This window comes from Micromys minutus (assembly GCF_963924665.1).
Source record: "Micromys minutus genome assembly, chromosome: 15".
NCBI lineage: Eukaryota > Metazoa > Chordata > Mammalia > Rodentia > Muridae > Micromys > Micromys minutus.
Window position 1 is genome coordinate 56,461,331 of NC_137984.1, and position 18,605 is coordinate 56,479,935.

An 18,605-nucleotide genomic window follows, 5' to 3' on the forward strand; every position below is an offset into this window, starting at 1 on the left:
ACACAATAACATAATGCTCTAAGAAAACTTACAAAGAATTTGGAGTCTGTCAAAGATTCAGTCCACTGTCAGCTGAGGATGCCAATTTCACCTCTGCTTTCTGGGATCTGTGGCAACAAATTTGTGGACAAGTAAAAATAATGTCTGTTTTATTAAACTGTATGCCGCGTGCCTGTTGAGTTCTCCTTGGTAGAACACGCACCTTATTGTTCAGTAAGGACATGGAGTAACTGCCTGTGCATCTAGCCAACTGCTTTGGGCCAACTATACAGGCAGTTTCCCACCAGGGAGAGCACCGTTCTGAAACCATCTTTCTGTTCCTGTTATCTTCCAGCCTGAATCCTTACTACGTGCTCTGGAAACATAAAGAAGAGCTTGGTGCTTATGAAGTCTAAATGCACAGATAAAATCAGCCATGCTAGATGTGGCCAAAGCAGGTCCATATTCTTATTGAGAAATTGTGGAGATATTTGCTTTTCAGTACATTAAATCTGAAGCTACATTAGTGGTCTCTGTTTCTTTAGATTTAGTGAAAGGGAACTGAAATCCAGCAAGTCGTATCAGAAGCCCATTCAAAAAATGAACAAAAAAGCAAATGAAAACAACCCAGAATGAGGTGGTATAGTTTTCGTTTTGCGTTTTGTAGGCATAGGTCCCTTCTTTAAAATTCGCAATTTTCTCTGAAAGGCGGTGGATTTTCACTTCAGAGGCAAACAATATCATGACTAGACAGCCGCAGGAGCCTGCAACATAAAGAACAGGCAACAGCTTAGGATAAATATTACCTGATTGTAAGGGTCAGAGAGGACATCAGTGAGCAAACCACAGACAACACGTCACCTCCATCCTCGGCCGCGCTCTTCTCAGAAATGATACTATTGTAGACCTGCAATCAGGAGCTTGATTAACCAGTCTGTGATTGATAGCATAGGGAAATAGCTGTGAATGAGGAAGATTTGTATGGGGAGGGGACATTGATGGCCTGAATAGGGCAGTTAGAATCAAGCTGATCTCACTGCAGCCTGAATTTCTGGGCACCTTCAATGCACAATGACAAACTGAACTGCTAAGCAACCACTGTGGCTTCAAGAGAACACACTTCTCTGTACTTCACAGGCAATGACAGACAAATGTCAATCATTCAAACCCTTTTGAAAGGCCCCTGATTTCCTCATAAAAGGGTACTATGACCCCTCCAACTTTCAACTTGCCAACACTGCCCAGAGGACTATCCAGGACAAAGGTAGATTTGGATACAATGTTGTTGACCAAAAGCATATCTGTTCTCTCCGTAGCTGAATTCCTACTTCAGCTGGGCACGTGACTGCTTTAGTAGATCCAGGTAAGATGAGGGTAGCTGAGGTGGAGAAGCAGGAACTTTCTGCCTCCCTCCTAACTGAAATATGGATACAATGCATTCTGGGGACATTTTGGTCCAGGTAGCATTAGAATGGAAGCCATGGGGCAGGGGAGATAGCGCTTTAGTTAAAGTACATACTGTGCAAGTGTGAAAACCAGAGTTCAGGTCCTCAGAACCCATGTAAATGCTGGGTGGGTGTGGTGAAAGTAAAGATGGCATCCACAGAGCAGGCTTGCCAACGAGACTTATCTGGGAGCCTTAGATTTCATCGAGAGGCCCTGCTCAAAGAGATCAAAGAGAGATCAAAGTTGTTTCTCATCATCAACCTTGGACCTCAGCACACAAGCAGGCACACATACATACTTGTTCAAAAACAAATAGAGGCTACATACTATAGTAAAATAAGAAAGGTAAAACCTGGATTCTATGCACATGAAGCCCAGGCTATCCCTTCATTTTTAACCTCCAAATTTCAGTATGTGAAGAAACTTTTCTGTTTACTTTTTTTCCCTCCCTGCTTTGATTCCCTACCACTTATCACTAAGGAGGTGGCTATGGGGTGCGTGAGACCTCTGTAAGAGAGGGCTGCTCTGTACTAACTAGATTCTGAAACTGATGGGTGGTCATCTTCTGATGAAGAATTGCAAAACAATTCCCCCACCCCTTTCTCTTTTCCACCTTCAAGTGGATGGCCTCAGGGACAGAAGCAAGTAGCAAGTGGGGACAGACCTAGAGCAGGATGAATGGCCAGGGCTCCTGAAAGATTTTATAGTTGCTGCTTGCTTAGGCTGCCAATAAGTGGTTCTTATTAGTAGTTGACTAGCTGAGAGTTGACTTTGATCAAATTGGTTGGGTTCAAACCCAACTTCCTTCCCTTAATATACAAAATTAAGTGATTGGAATCTGCATCTTCAGTGACACCATCTGTAACAGGTAGACATTTCGTGATTAGCTTTTGACATTGGCACTGATACATACAAATGAGCAATTAATAGTTTGTCCTATGATGTCTATGTAATACATTTTTGTTTCTCGCATCTTTTCTAAAGATTATTTCATTTTTTATGTATGATTGTTTGCTCACTTGCATGTCTACATGCTTGGTGCCTGGAGGGGTCAGACAAGGGCGCCTAGATCCCCAGGGGCTATAGCTCCAAACGGCTGTGAGCCACTATGTGGAATCTCTGCAAGAACAGTAAGTGCTTTCAACTGCTGAGCCATCTCTCCAGCTCCTCTTGTTCTTAAATTGTAACCTGTTGCACTGTCCTACCTCCCACCTGGGAAGCCTTACTACATCTAACTGTTACAGAGTTATTCCTCAAGCAAGATTATTGTCAATCTAGTGTGAGACTCTTTTTACTCTTTGATTTCAGTTACTTCAAATATTGTGGGTGCAGCAACATGGTCTTGGTTTCCATTCATTAATTCTCTCTTTCATTTGTTTACAGTTAGACCTATCATACACCAGGCACAGGGTTGGTAATGGAGATCCAACCTTGAAAGAAAACACACATGGTCTCTGCTCCCAAAGAGAATATGATGAGTAGGTGATTAGAAACAATTATAAACGATTGCAGTGAAGGCTGGGGTGTGTAGAAGAATCCAGTGAGTGTGGGCACAGGTTCCCATGCAGTCTCCAAACATGCAGACTTTGATTGCTGTAGAGATAGAAACTGATAACTGATTGTGGGGGAGGGGAGCAGACATGAAGAAGAGTGAAGACATGCTTCTGCTTTGGAATGTCACAAAAATGCACCTGTCATCCTAGCACTTGTGATGTTGAGGCAGGAGGATTGCATGAAAAATAAAAGTAAAAAGTAAAGTCAGGCAGGCCGGCAGATAGACAGATGAGAAAGAGAATGAATAAATGAATGAATGAATGAATGAATGAATGAATTGCATTTGGGGCTGGCCTTATAAAGTCGATAATCATCATACAACAACACAAAACAGTCAAATGTTATTGCTTTCTTAATACTTCATGTCTTTCCAGCCCTGGCATGACCCTGAAAAGATTCCTTTGTGAGATTTGTCAGCCTAACTAGTTTTGTATTCTGAGTTTCAAACCAGAGCTCTCCCTTTGCAAACCGTATGATTCCTTTATTGTTAGACCCAAACAAAAAGGCTCAGATGCTGCTTTCTCTTTATCTTTTATTTGAAAATTGTAGAGAAAATGCCATTACTGTTACCATAAGAGCTTCCTTTGTCTGAGGAGATGGTGAGTTTTAGGCAGGAGAGGACACTATTCCCTCTGTGACTGAAAGGAAAGTTCAAGCCCAGTTTCCTTTCCAAGTCATTAAATAGCTTAAAGGAATACTTTGTTAAAGGGACAGGGTCTTAGGGAGCCTGCATTTCGGATTTCATAGTGAAGTCACCTGCACATCTTGAGATGCAAACAGCAGCTCATCTGTCAAGATCACAAGCAGCGAGGACAAAGTACATGAACTGATAGAGTGGTCTGTGGCTGCTCTCTGGACTCTGGGTTTGACCACAACCAACTTTGTTATCTTGAAGTCAGAGGACAGAAACCAAGCCTTGGGCAACCTGCTTGTGACTGATAAAAGGAAACGTCTCTGTGTGAATTGGAGACATTTTTCCTTTGTCCATACCTACAAAAGAGATGTGGGGTCAAGGACAATATTTATGACTTACTGACCAAAAGATATACATGAAGGCAGTCACTGTGTGGCCTGGATGCTTGGGATGTAGAGAGAGGTGGGCTGAGAGACATGAGAGGTGGGGCAGGGCTTGTCCCGTTTCTAAAATGATTCTTCATCACAGAGGAGAGAGAGCCTTACATCATGTCTTTAGAGGGGCTTGCTTTGTTCCCTTTTGAAACTTTCTTTTGAAAGTTCTTACTCCCACAAAGAGTGGTGTGCTTGAAGTCAGCGGAGCATTCCACCTGAAGAATGTGCCCAGCTGTTGGCACCCTAAATTCTTGCCCTTACAAATCTGAACCCATATCCAGGGATGCATGGTTATCTTGCCAGGGTTAGTCCTCCCAAGCACATTTTGGTGGCTGCTGGTTCATATTCCTGAGCACTATGAGTTTCTCAGGATTAGCTGTTCGATAGACAGCTCAATACCTTCCCCTCCATATACCTTCAAAGCCTTTTGTGGGTGAGATGAAGCCAAACTGAGGCAAGAAGCGGACTGAACAGGAACTGGGGGGCAGGGCTTTGTCTCTTACTCATGAGCAGAGTACATCAGCATCAAAATTCTAAATTTAAAACCCTCTTAGGTCCTTCTGGAGGGACATTTCTTGAGACAGAAAATTCAACATATTGTGTTTAACTGCTTAATTCACTTTGAACTTTGTTGCATCAATACATGCATGTGGATTTTCATTTGTATGCTCTGAAGGCCTTACAAGTGTTAGAATCAGGCCTGTGTGTCTTTTATTCCAGTGAACATGTTACATCAAATCCCTCCCTCAGCTGGAGCCACTGATCATCTGCGGGAGTCACAGAGAAGTTACAACTAGCCAGACTTTGGAAGCTCACGGAGCCTCACGCAAACTAGAACTCGGAAAACAACTGGGCACACGGCCCACATTTGCAACCCAGTGTCTCACTCGATGACTCCATCCTCCTTCTTTTCCTCTGTCTGATTTCCCCGCCATCTGGATGGTACTACCGTTATGCCCCTCTTCAATGGCTTTGATTATTGAGTTAATTTCTAACTGGGTAAGATAGTTGAGTGATAGGGCTGTCACACCATGAATGATCAGACACTAACAAACATTTGTGGTGTTCTAGACACTGCACACTCGTGACTCTCATCGGGCAGCTGTCTGGGAGTGCTGTGTTAGGTGCGTGTCTCCTCAGGCCAGACAACATGGAACATAGGTCATAGACAGTAAGAAAGAGCTTTTTCCTGTCCTGCTTAGCCCTGAGTATGACTCTGGTTTTGAGTGAGAACACCTCTCTGTGGTGTTGATCTCCTGTATGTGACTTTTTCCCGTCTCATTCACTGAAGGCAAGGTCCCTTCCCTTCAGCAATGACTTCCTGACATTCCTAGGCAGATACTTTCTGATTCCACACTGCTACAAAGACACCACATAGAGGTGGAGTCAGTGGACAAGGAAATGGAGCAGACACCAAGGAGAGAATTTTAAGCTTGTGATAACAAGTAATTTGGCTACACGGTTACACAGAAGACATGCAGAAAAGGGAGCTATATTAGTTAAGCTAGGCTTTCCCTGTCTTCTATAATAGGTGGTTAAACAGCCCATGTTTGCCTGAGATCTTTCACTATTACCTTATTGAATGGGGTCTAAAAACACTATGCTTAATGTCAACGGTGCTTTAAAGAAGAATGTCATTGTTGCTAGTAGATATTCAGAGTTGGTTTTGTTTCATGCATTTATTCCACAAATACTCTATAGTTACTGCACTTTTCTGGGCTCTAAGGATATATGACTAAACCAAACAAGACTTAGAACAACTTTCCTTCACAGGGCCCTCCGTGGTTGGTAGACAGAATGGAGAGAGATGTGATAACAGAGTATATTCCACATTTGAATGGATGTACTAAGGAGAACAGAAGAAACAGGTAGTGAGGATGTAAATATGGCAGGATAGGGGCCCTTGTGAAGATAAGTGCCCAATACATCCTGAAGGATGTGAGGGAAAGCGGAAATATGTAGAAGAAAGGGGACTTCAGAAAGAGGGCCACCTGGTGTGAACAGAGAGCCAGGTATGTTAAGCTCCCAAATGACTTGGAGGTTTGTTATTTATTAATAAATGCCTAGGCCTTAATCTAGACTTGTTTCTCCACTAGTGAACAGCCCAGTTAATCCATTCATTCTACTCTATGTCTGCCACGTGGCTGGTTACCTCCCCTCGGTTTCATACGTCCCAATTCCCCGAGTTGGTGTGGAGAAACTCCCTCACCTCGCTGTTGCCCAGAGTTCCTGTCTTTCTACCAGATGTCCCACCTTCTAATCCTGCCTCAGCTTGTTTTGATTAGGTTCTCATTTTAACCAATCCAGGGGTGCCTGGGGCCGGTAAGGAAGGACAAGAGACACATCTCCACACAGTGCATATAAACATTATCCTCACAGGTATGTTAAGCAAAGAGAGGGAGGCAGAGAGTGGCATGAGACCAAACAGCCATGGTCTGTGTTCTGAGCAACAGCGGTGTATTTCCCTAATGCCCACAGCGGGGCGTGCTTTGGAAGCTGTCATAGGATGTCTTTGATGCTCAACAATAGAGAAAGAAAGACAAACTTTCTAAGTAGTATGAGAGTCCAGAAATTGTGACAGGAAAGAAGGTGAACACACCATGCCCATGGTTCCGGGCGTCGATGATCAGCAAGCAAAGTCATACCACACTGGTCCTTCACGGCTACCCTGCACGTGAAAACGAGCTCCCGTGACTCTACCATCACATTCTGTTTCCTGCTTCGGCTCTATTCTGAGGTCTGTGCAGAAACTAATAGAATATTTTCAGAATTGGCTTTTTTACGAGTAGACATCCCTGCGTCTTTCTCAGACTCCTGACAAACATCTTCGTTGTGAAGACCAAACTTTTAAAAAGGCACACATTGTGTACACTGACAATTGCAGAGAGATATGTCCTACAAGCTAACATGAATTGGAGAGGCTAGGGAAGTATTAATACTCAATTTGTGTAATGGGAAAATCCTATTTTTTGTGCTGTTCTTTATTTTTTCTGTCTTCATGTTTCATGTTCGACTGTTCCAGGCCACAACTGTAAACATGATTAACTGGGCCCTTATTTGAAGCAGGCCTTCAAAAAGAAGGCATAAAGTATATCTGTTTGACTTGCTCGGTATAACTCAAGACACATTGTAATCAATACAATGAAGTAAGTACAGATTTCAGTAGTTTTTATCACCCCACAAAGGCCTAATATGTATGGTGTCAACTGTAGACAATATGCCTAGAATTCTGAGATTTTGTACCAGTGATCCCTGACATGTCTTCCACATGAAGGAAGGCCTGGCCAAGCCTCTCCATACTCATGTGGGCAGCACTGAGAGTCAAATACATAAGAACTCAATATACTCAAATATCAGTGTACCTATGTGAGCATGCGGGGTTCACCTATGTGAGCATGTGGGGTTCCCCATGTGAGCATGCGGGGTTCACCTATGTGAGCATGTGGGGTTCACCTATGTAAGCATGTGGGGTTCACCTATGTGAGCATGTGGGGTTCACCTATGTGAGCATGTGGGGTTCACCTATGTGAGCATGTGGGGTACTCAGCATCCACTCTTATGGTTCCATCTCTTTCTCCACCTCCTGAACTTGGAAACATCTTTCTGTCTCCCCACTGTGTAGGTGCTATGTCACCACCTTTCTGTCTCCCCACTGTGTGTCACCCCTTCTCTGTCTCCCCACTGTGTAGGTGCTATGTCACCTCCTTTCTGTCTCCCCACTGTGAGTCACCCCTTCTCTGTCTCCCCACTGCGTAGGTGCTGTGTCACCTCCTTTCTGTCTCCCCACTGTGTGTCACCTCCAGCTTCTCTTACAGCAGGACATCTTTATTCAAAGCTAACTGGTAACTCCTGCCTGGAACATTCCTCCCAAAGCCTTTACACACATACTTTCCTGGGTTTCCTTCTCTCAATATTCTTTTGCTACACTCTTCCTCCTCAGTCCCCGAAGCCACTCATGGTGTTCTTTGGGATTTGTCTTGAGCAGTTTTTTTTTTTTTCAGTACATTCTAAGCAGGTGCTTTCACCCACTTTCATTCTGTGTAATCCCTGTACCCGGGTGAAGTAAATTTAAATCTCTCGTCTAGACCTGTTCTCTGAACAGGTTCGTGTCCACCCCTCTGTAACACCTATACTTGGATCTCGAAGAGCATTTCAGAACTGGGGCACCCCAAATGGACCATTTGATTTCTAGAAATAAGCACCTGTCTGTACACGGCAACCCTCAGCCCCACTTGGTCTACCTCCGAGAACGCCACCCCCATTTATTAACTTCCTCCATCACCAAGGCATAGATTTCAGCCAGACACGTCTTAAAGAGGAAATTCTACCACACACTTTAAATGTTGAAAAGCTCACTGCAATTAAAATCCCCTCTAAAACATTTAACACAGCTTTTAAACCCCAATAGTAACTATCTCATGTGATCCTTCTAGCTCCACTTAAACATTTACATTAATGGATGTGCATTCTTCTCGCTGTCTGTCCCTCAAGCTGTCTGAGCTCTCTGTCCTTCCACAGAGCCGTCCTTCCCCAGGGGCTTCTGTGAGCTTTCTCTGCTGCTTGCAAAGGTCTCTGAGGGCTCTCAGCAACTCAGCTTCTGGGAGTAGACTCTGCTCAGAACTCAAAGCTCTCACTGTGAGAATAATCTAGTCATCACCCTCAGAAGTATGGAACCGTGCAGATACTTCATTATTTATGTGCACTTGACTCTCACAGTAAGTTTCAGGCTCCACAAAGGTACGGCCCTGTGCTAGCTTCACTGTGGAATCATCGGTACACTCCACAAAGACAGGCGGAAAGACAATACTCTTTCTGTCGAGTAAGCTAAGTGAACTCACCTGTGACTCTGGTTCTCCACCCACTCTGCAAAGTAAGATCATTTCATTTGAAAAACTAAACCAAAATCCACAATCAGTACCTGAGCCCCACCTCCAGAGCCTCCAGCTTACTGAGCAGGTATGGCGATCTGGTCTCAGTAACTTTAGAAAGCCCTTCAGGGGTTCTTCTATCTCCATGGGGCAATCACTGCCCCAAATGGACAATGGGGTCCAGTCAGGTATTACCTAAGTCTCACACTGGGGAAAGGGGCTTCTTAAAACTAGTCTGTAAGCGGCTAGAGGAAAAAGCAAATTGACTGATTTGCAACAATAGTAGTGGCCAGAAATATTATACAGAGAAGGCTGAGACATATAAATCATACTGGAATCTCAGGGCCTCGGACTGTGCGCATCAGCTGCAGTAGTGAAAACACTGGTATTTCCCTTTCTGTCTCCTTTTTCTAAAGAACTGACAAACTCCACATAGACAACTGGAGTGGGGGTTGTTTGTTTGTTTGTTTTTTGTCTCTCTCTCCTTTTCTCATGGCCCCTGACACACGGTGTGTGTCCTTACCTAGCCAGAAAGGAGCCGTCTAAAATATGGCCCAGTGATGATTTTAGTGTGGAGAACTGGGGAGGCCAGAGGCAAGCTGGAGGTCCAGGAGGTATGAGCAGCATCTATAAGCAAAGATGCCTGAGCTCTGCAAAATGGAGAGAGAAATGGGAAAGATTTCATGAAGGGAGAAATTCCGGGGTGTCTCCTAATGGATATGACTCACCTAAAATTAACGACTCCTAATACAAGCACTGTTCTATAACTATACATATATAAAGGGTTTGTGGTAAAACACTCTAAAAATTTAAACACAATCAGGATTTAGAAGTGGGGTCTGCATGAATATTATAAATTTAGGTAAACATTTTCTGAACTCTAGGCAACCCTGGGTTCCTGGTGTGGATTTAGAGGGAATGAGATGGTTTGTGCTTCAAGAATGACCTGTGACCCCAGAGATTACAGCCTGTCAGCCTATCTATTCCTTGATTTATTGATGTATACAGTTTCTGTTTGATTACTGAATTTTGGTGTGTAAAATAAGGGTTTCAGAAGCATTAGCTGCTCTGCAAACGCAGGCTCCTTGCAAGGCATTTCTCTAGACATGTGGACATGTCTCCTCCCCTTCTCCATCTATCCTGCCCACCCCTGTCTTTCCTTGATTCATCCATCATATACCCACTTTTCCAACTTTAATATGAATTAAGATACAGCGTAGTCACAAGACTGCTGTGTGTGTGTGTGTGTGTGTGTGTGTGTGTGTGTGTGTGTGTGTGTGTCAGACCTGGCTGGAGGCCAAGATAAGAACTGGAACTTGGATTAACTCATCCTGCCCTTCAGATACTGCTAGTTAGGCTGTCCATCAAAACTCTCAATTTCTCTCTAAAGGGGCTTCTCTTCTGAATTCCACCCAGAGATAGGGAACCAGCTGACCGAGTCTGTTAACAAGCTGAAGTACCTCCCCTACAAACTAGCTTTTCTTTCCTCTTTGTGATACTGGGTTTAGATCTCCAAGCAAGTTTTGTCTTATCAGCTGTTCAGTTAAACCTTTCCCTGCTCAGTGGCTAGAAAAAGGCCTGCTCTTCCCAATGAGTGACATAGTCCTCAAATGCTCCATACCTGACCTTCTCCTACGACTGAGTTGCTGTCTTGGCTTGTGTGTCCCAGCTTGACCCTGTACCTTTTTCACCCCAGTCTAAAGACAGTCCTTGCTATACTCCTGCCTGTTGCTCGTAGATGTCACCTGCATCTATGGGCTGCAATACAAACTTTATCTCACCTATGGCATCCAGGTGATCAGGTTAACGCCACTTTCCAGGCTTGCTTTTTCAAGTCAACAAGTGCATATGAAAGTGTTTATTTTATACTGAAGGCTTCATACTGGCTGTTCTGCTATACATAGAACTCCTTGGACCATCCTCTAAAATTCTCACTTCTGTAATACTTAAAGTTGTGTTATAGGTGTATAAAAGACGTGGAGGAAGTAGAATCCCTACTGGAGAGAGATTGCCTTTGGCAGAGTGAATCATTTACTTAGCAAAGTGTGGGTGGGGAATACCATGTGTGTGTGTGTGTGTGTGTGTGTGTGTGTGTGAATAGCAAACACATTCCCTTCTTGAACATATTATCCCCTGTTGGTTGCAGGGCTCTGTTTTCTAGGCAGGCAGCTATACAAATTGGTGCTGGAACTGGGTTTTATGAGAGAAGGGAGTAGTGTCAGCAGAGATGAGTCTGTGTTGGCTACCTCGGAGCTAGTTGCCAAGGGCAACATCAAAGAAGAAAGAAATTGTCCAGCAGGGATTGTCATTAGATTTTTGGCTGGTGTAAACTGTAATTTCTCAGAAATCATCAGTGAACAATGATATAATGTTGAACTGACTACAACTTAGGAATGATGTAAAATCAGAGACATCCTAGGAAAAGATAGTCGTGAATTACGTTAATATATTTCATTTTCTTATTTTTCCCCTTCTTCGAAGTGTTATTATAGATACCTTGCAATACTGACTAGATTTTACAACCTGTTTCATTATCCTCCGTTATAAAATCGAATGTGTCTGTCAGTGTTGGCCTTTGAGTAGACAGGGTATCTTTACTCAGCTAATGCAGCTAGCATTAGGCTACATGAAGTACTGACAGTCCTGTATATGACTACTTTCCTAAGGATGCCTTTACCACTTTTATATGAAAAAAAATCAAACTTTTTGATGACTAAAGAGTTGCACACTAGTGAAGACTGGAAAGATCGATAATCATAAGCAAAAATAAAACCATTCAGTTTCCATACTCAGAGATAACCACAACTCACAGTGTCACCACCCATCTTCATATATAAATATAGCCTCTACATTGTGTGTGCGCGAAAGAGTGCATGACTATCCCAGCAATTCCAACAATGTCTTCTATTTTTTTCTTTATAATTCAACAGGTTCGTAATATTTGTAAGAACTTTGCTGCTGTTTTCACTAACATTTAATATAAGTACTAATCCTTTTGATTACATCTTGAAATTTATATTGTGAAGGTTGTAGTCCTCTATAATGTAGGTTATGTCAAGGTGATACATGGTTGGATAGTAGAGAGTGGGTGGGGACAGAGTTCTGGTAAGGAGAGAGGAAGACTGAGCCGGTGATTCAAGAGGAGGCAACATGGGAGCAGACATGGGTATTTCTCTCAGCACATCTCTATATGGTTAAGGTTGTTATGATTATTTCTAGGGGTTTCTATGGGTCAATTTATATTATCTAGGTAGGCAGTTTATATCTTTGTCAACTGGTTGTAAGCTTATTGTGTAGCGGAATTGTGGATTGAGAATTTAACATATAAAGCTGTTTGATAAGTTATTGATTGTTGAGTTGTGACTTTACCAGGCTGTGGAGCACAGTATGTGAAAGCAGAAAACAACACACTGGGGCAGTCGTGGAGCAACCGGGACAGAAGCAGGTAGGGTGGGTGGAGTGGACTGTGCCTGGGTCAAAAGAAGCCAGGTTCTGTGAGTACTGCATGGATGGCATAGCTTTCTGTAGTCAGGGCATCTTCTCACACACTGAGAGCACATTGTCGTTGGAGGTAGAATTTTATACTTGCCTGACGTGAAGCTGAGCAGATACAGCCCCAGTGGCCCATGCAGAGTTTCAAAGGGCTTGCCGAAAGCATTGTACATGAAGAAGGCTGTCCCCGCCATGGTTAAGACGACAAGAATCATGGAGAAGAGAATAATATTGACGTGGATGCTTACGGGGATGGCTTGGACCAAATCTGGGAAGACTGAAAATAAACCAGGATTTAGAGGAATTTTATGGTCAGTTCTCTGCAGGTGTGACTTAAAATGCAAGTAAGCCCTCTTTTCTTACATGCTTTCAAACAGTCACTAAAAAGCATTTCGATGAAGACCTTTTTTTCTCACCAATTTACCAGGGGTTTGCCCAAAGATTTAGAGGTGGGATCATTTCATAGACATGGCTGGTACTGAGAAGTGCCAGCGTTCTTCTGCCCGTGATTATACGGCAGTGGATTTGTAACTCAAAAGTGGACATTTAGATGGTCAGTGTTCCAACCTCAGTTCTCAGCAGTCACTTTAAAATCTATCTAAACTTATCATAACATTTTAAATTTGAAAGCATCTGGGAGGATTCAAAAATCAGAAATTGTAGCACTCTTGATTGATATAATGTTAAAAACAATAGTTTCCAGGCCACAACAATAGTCCAGAATTAGAGATTTTCAATCAACTTCAATATTTCGATGTAGCACAAAGCTATGGGAAAATTATTTCTGGTACTACAAGAAATATTTTTCCACTCAGTTAGCAGTCCAAATCTATTTCTAGATTTTTGTATCCAGGCCAAGTTATCCTCGTCTGCCGAAGAGAAGGAACCTTACACGTGCGAAGCTCATCTGTGCTGCGTCAGCGCCCTCACCTCTGGACCACACAGGAAGGAACGTGCAGGTCCACCAACCTCAGTTTCCCACATGAGCCCGAGTTTAATTTACACATTGTGCATTATTATACATTGCGCTTAATTATACATTGTGCACAGCTGTGTGTCGGCCATTGCTTGGAAAGCCAGAGGTGGGCAGAGTCATAAAACATGACAAAGACCTAGATGTCTTCCACAGAGCTTGTGACCTAATGAGAGCACACAGGCAGATGGTAAGCGAGCGAACAAATTCAACTGCTCAGTGTCAAAGGTGTTCACTAAGAGCTCCCTTTATACAGGTGTTACTTTACCTTTAAGAGTTAGAGTGATTTCCTCATTGACTTTGAGGGGTAACTATATGATGTCATTTTGTTGGTTTTTATCCTATGATAAGGATGGTGCACATGAAAATGCTTTTTAAAAATATCTACTTTCTGTAAACCAGGTCTCCTAAATCCAAAACATTTAGTCAAGGTGTAGGGAAAGGGAACCTTTGTGAAGTGTTTCTGGGAGTTAAAATTGGGAAAACCTCGATGCTGGGCTATCCATGCCCTTTGCTGAGCACCTTTTCTTATTTACAGGAGCCCCTCTGGGACATATTTAGGCGCATGACTCCACTGAAGCATTATAAATCTAGTTGGTGCTGAAAAGTTTGCAAAGAGCTTGCATGCCTAGCAATAGTGTGTATAATCCCATACAATGGAATTTTACAGATTCTGGAGCAATTCTATAGGAACAGATGTGGAATTACCATCAGAATGTGACATGAGATGGAATGAAACAAATCACATAGAGAGAAACGTGGATCCTCCTGCCATTTGGGGGGAAGCCAAAGGGGTGTGTTTATAATGATCATTTAAGTACTCTGCTCTCCTGACGGAATTCTCTAGACAGGTGAGATAAATATATTGTAAAAAAAAAAAAAAAAAAAAAACAGAAGCGTGTGAAGCTTAGGAGACAGCGCAGCATCTGATCTGCAAGTGTGAACACGTGAGTTCAAATTCCTAGCACCCATGTGAGAAGTGGGGCATAGATACACACAGCAAGCACTGAGAGGCAGAATCGGTGGGTCTCAGGAGCCCACTAGCAAAACAGCTAACCTAGTAAAAATAGTGAGTTTCCTGGTGTGTGTGTGTGTGTGTGTGTGTGTGTGTGTGTGTGTGTGTAGACCAGGATGGCCACACAATCACAGAGATCTACCTGCCTCTGGCTCTCAAGTGGTAGAATTAAGAGGCTGCTCTACCATGACCTCTGAGAGACCCTGTCTTAAGTGGAGTGTGGTAGAAAGTGAAAGAAGAAAGGAAGACATTCAACACCCTCCTTCGGCCTCAGCATACATTAGCATAGGCACTTACACTTGTGTACACACACACACCTGAGTCTATGCACTATGCCAAAGACTTATAACTAGTATGCTGTAGAACAGGGATCTGAAGTCAAGTCCTCACTCTGACCCACTATGACACAGCAGCTTCCAAGTCTGGCCTGCGTGTCAGAGCTAAGATTATTTCCAGAAGGAAGTACATACAAATTAATAGCATTTGCTTCAGAAGAAACAGGCTGAAGAAGCCCCACTTTGTGCTCTTTTTATACTGTTCAGAGGAAACTTTTCCTTTGTTGCAAGCATTATCTATTCTATTAAAGTATGAATGCATTTAATACATTTAATGAACATGTAACAATTCCTGTGGCTGCTGGGAGGAAATGGGAAGACACAGGAGTATAGCAACCAAATAACACGTGCACAATTCACGGCTAAGGTTTGCCATTTGAACAAACCCTAGCTATAAATGACTTTGAGACAGCCAGAGAAAACTGAGTATGAGCTTGGTATTAGATGATGTCTCACAATTATTATTGATTTCACTCATTTTATGTGTGCTATTGTGGGGATTTTAGAGACCTTATCTGTTAGAAATGAGGTGGGTGGGGGGAAGGGCAGAGGGACTGTGTCATGGCAATGCAGTGCTACAGTTCACAGCCTGATCATTCGGCCCTGCATCCTTGGGGAATGGGAGTCTCAAACATCTAGGGGAGAAGCCATTCTTCCTTCCACTACATAGAGTTTCCAGTTGAGGAGAGCCTTCAGGTAGCTCAGCCTGCTGTTCTTACACTTGGCCAGCTGTTGCCTTGGTTTGAATTTAAAAACGAGCTCCAGTTCACCTCTCTACCTATGAAATAAGGTGACAGCCTCATTGTGTGGATATGGTATGTATTAAAAATTCGAGGTAACAACAAAATTGAAACAAACCCAGAAAGAAGTTGCACTGATTAGCCTTGAGGGGGAAAAGCCAGAAGCAAGATTAACTGCCTGGAAGAGCTTTCTGATTCTTAAGAGGCCTTTTTGGTCTCCATCCTCTGTGAAAACAGAAGGAAGAGGGGATATGACTGCTCCAAGGTTCACGGAGGAGAAGGTTTTTATTGTGGAAGTGAGGGGCGGGTACAACAGGAGACAAAGTAGCAGATGAAACATAATCAAACACCACCTGTAGACTGAACTGGGCCTTGAGAGGAGGGGGTGGGAAGAGCAAGAGAGAAAGGGAAAAGAGGGGGTCAAGAGGGAAGGGGAGGAGAGGAGAGGGCAAAAAGATCCAAGAGAACCAGGAGTCTGCAGGGCTTGCAGAAATGGCAGGGTTTTATACGGATCAGTAGCTGGAGGAAGGGAAGCGAAGCTCTTGGCTGGGAAGGTAAAGCTCTCCCATGCGGAGGATGAGGTAAGAGCTGAAAGGAGACACAGGAGTGAGTGAGCCTGGAAGCCAAGCAGACACTTTGCTATAGACTAGCTATATGCCTAGAAGAGCGCATAAGACTTACATTTTATCAGGCTACCTGTGCTTTGGTAATAATGATGACGATGGTGAAGCAGTTATCATAGCCCAACCTCCAAGCATCCTCATCATGACGAGGAAACATTTCCGTAGAGAAAGAGATGAGTGGTAAGAACAAACACCGACAGTCATGTCGCATTTCCTGCGCTCCTGGTTCTTCATTTGGATACTGAATACACTAACATAGTTAGTCTTTCTGTGTATTATTTATTCAGTGTGTGTGTGTGTGTGTGTGTGTGTGTGTGTGTGTGTGTGTGTGAGCTGAAAGATTCCTGGAACCCAGGGTGTCTTGTTGGGTTAGTAACAGCTTCTCCAGAGTTGTAAATATTTGAACCCCGGAGGTTAGTACTAGCCCTAAGAGAACAGAAGACTGCATGAGACTATTTCTAAGACATGTACTACCCAATGTCACTAAAGTGACACCTCCGAATAGTTCATGGTGTGCTCCCAGCTTCAGACATGGACAAGTCATAATAGTGCAGGTCAGAAAATGGCTTCCTCAGCAGAGTTGGCTCTCCTCTTCCACAGTGTGGGGCACAGACATTGAAGTCAGGTCCTTGGCTTTGGTAGCAAGTGCCTTTATCCTTTGTTTGGCCTGGCATATTCACTTTTTACAAAAATAAGAAGAAAATATTATTTTGCTTAAAGTGTTTAGAGTAAAATTACTGAGGGACAGAGAATTAATTTTCCTAAAATCACAGTGATAGCTGCATTTCAGGTCACTCTCCACGTCCTTTATTTTTAGGATAACAATAAAATTAGCATGAGAAAAATATCTCTCATTTTGATTCTGTAAGGTTTTTTTTTAAGTTTCATCATTATGGTTGTTATTATTATTGTTATTATTATTATTATTATTATTATTATTGTATGTATGCTGAGTTGGATATCATCATCATCATCATCATCATCAGTAGTAGCAGCAGTAGTAGTAGGTGGATCTCTCCTTCAACCTCTATGTCGGTTCCTGGAATCAAGCTCAGATCTCAAAGGTTTGTGCTGCAAGCTCCTTTGTCCACTGAGCCATCTTGCCAAACATCCGCAAGATTTAACAAATGCATTGTTTGTTTAACTGTTGCCACAGTCAAAATACAGGCTGTCCTACCGTTCCACAAGCTTCCCCCATTCCTTTATCCCAATGCCTGAGTTTCTGCAGGTATAAGGCTAGAAGGAAAAGCAAAGCGCTCTCTGAAATGCAGCTGCCATCCTTTCTCCCCAACAAGGGCCCAGTTGTCCTATGGTTTCGTCACTGGGATTTTTAAAACTGCAGCCACTTAGTAGCTATAGGCTGTCTCGTGGTTTTAATTAGCATTTCTCAGATGACCAGTGAGATGACCCACACTTGGTGACCTTGTGTTTTATTATTTCCATTAGTTTTGGTGGTATGTCTTCTTATAGCTATTTATGTTTATTAGTTTGTAATTGAGTTCTGAGACAACCTCATGCAGGCTGGATGCAAACTCATTATCAGATAAGAAAATCAAATATTTTCTCCATATCTGGGGCATGTCTCTGTGTCTTTTGAAGAATGGTTCTTATTTTTATGAATTCCACTTTATCAATTCTTTCTTTTTATGTATCAGGTTTTAGATGTCAAAGATAAGAAGTCTTTGACAAATGCAAGACCACAAATATTTTCTGATGTTTCTTTCTTGAAATTTGTAGAGACTCTCTCTCTCTCTCTCTCTCTCTCTCTCTCTCTCTGTGTGTGTGTGTGTGTGTGTGTGTGTGTGCACAAGTGTGTGTGCATGTAAGGACACAGGACAACCTTGTGTATTGTTTTTCAGGCACTGCCCACCTATTTTGCATTTTGCAGTAGATCTCTACACTAGCTGAATACTCTCCAATTATGAGGAAATGCAACACACAGTCTGCTCACCCAGACAGAGGACAGACTAAAGTATAAAGACACCAAAGTCCAGCTCAATACACTCATGACTTTTACTGGGATCACTTATAAGAGTACAGCTGAGGGGTTGCTTACAGGAACAGAAACAACTCAAAGACAGTTGCATCATGAAAGGCCACCCCAGAATGGGTGACGACCCACAAAATCTGAAAAACCTGGAGCACACTGCTCAGCCTGGAGGCCGGTCAACAGGTTGGAGAGTGTCCTTTCCAAATAACTGTTCTAAACATTTTCCAGGCAGCTGAGCTGGTTTCTGCTTCTCCTGGGCTCCTTGTAGCTTTTATTACTGAATCTAACAGGGATCGGCCTACCAGTAGGGACTGAAGCTAGTCTGAGTTGTTTATCTTCCTGCATAAGGAGCTCCCCTGCAGGACAGAATGTTTCAATCTGGAAGGAAAATTATTACAGATCAATGGGCTTGCCAGCCTTAGGATCATAAACTCAGTCTACCACACCTAGTTTATTTATCCATTATTTGTTAGCATGTATTTTGGAGATTAACGCCTGGTCTTGATGAAGATCTGTCTACTC

The 18,605-nt window shown here is 43.0% G+C and overlaps 1 protein-coding gene across 3 annotated transcripts in view; it reads right to left on the minus strand.

Moving 5' to 3' along the window:
* Window positions 1-477: 477 nt before the first annotated feature.
* Window positions 478-18,605, minus strand: part of CLRN1 (clarin 1) — a gene marked incomplete at both ends in the record, with an annotated part of 33,967 nt that continues 15,839 nt past the window's right edge. The window contains 2 exons of one of the 3 annotated variants that reach the window (XM_080929505.1): window positions 478-743; window positions 12,505-12,684. In XM_080929505.1, the coding sequence (XP_080785631.1) occupies window positions 478-743; window positions 12,505-12,684 (446 nt within the window). Of the gene's footprint in view, window positions 744-12,462; window positions 12,685-18,605 lie in introns of all 3 variants that reach the window. The other 2 variants (XM_080929504.1, XM_080929506.1) reach the window with 2 other exon arrangements.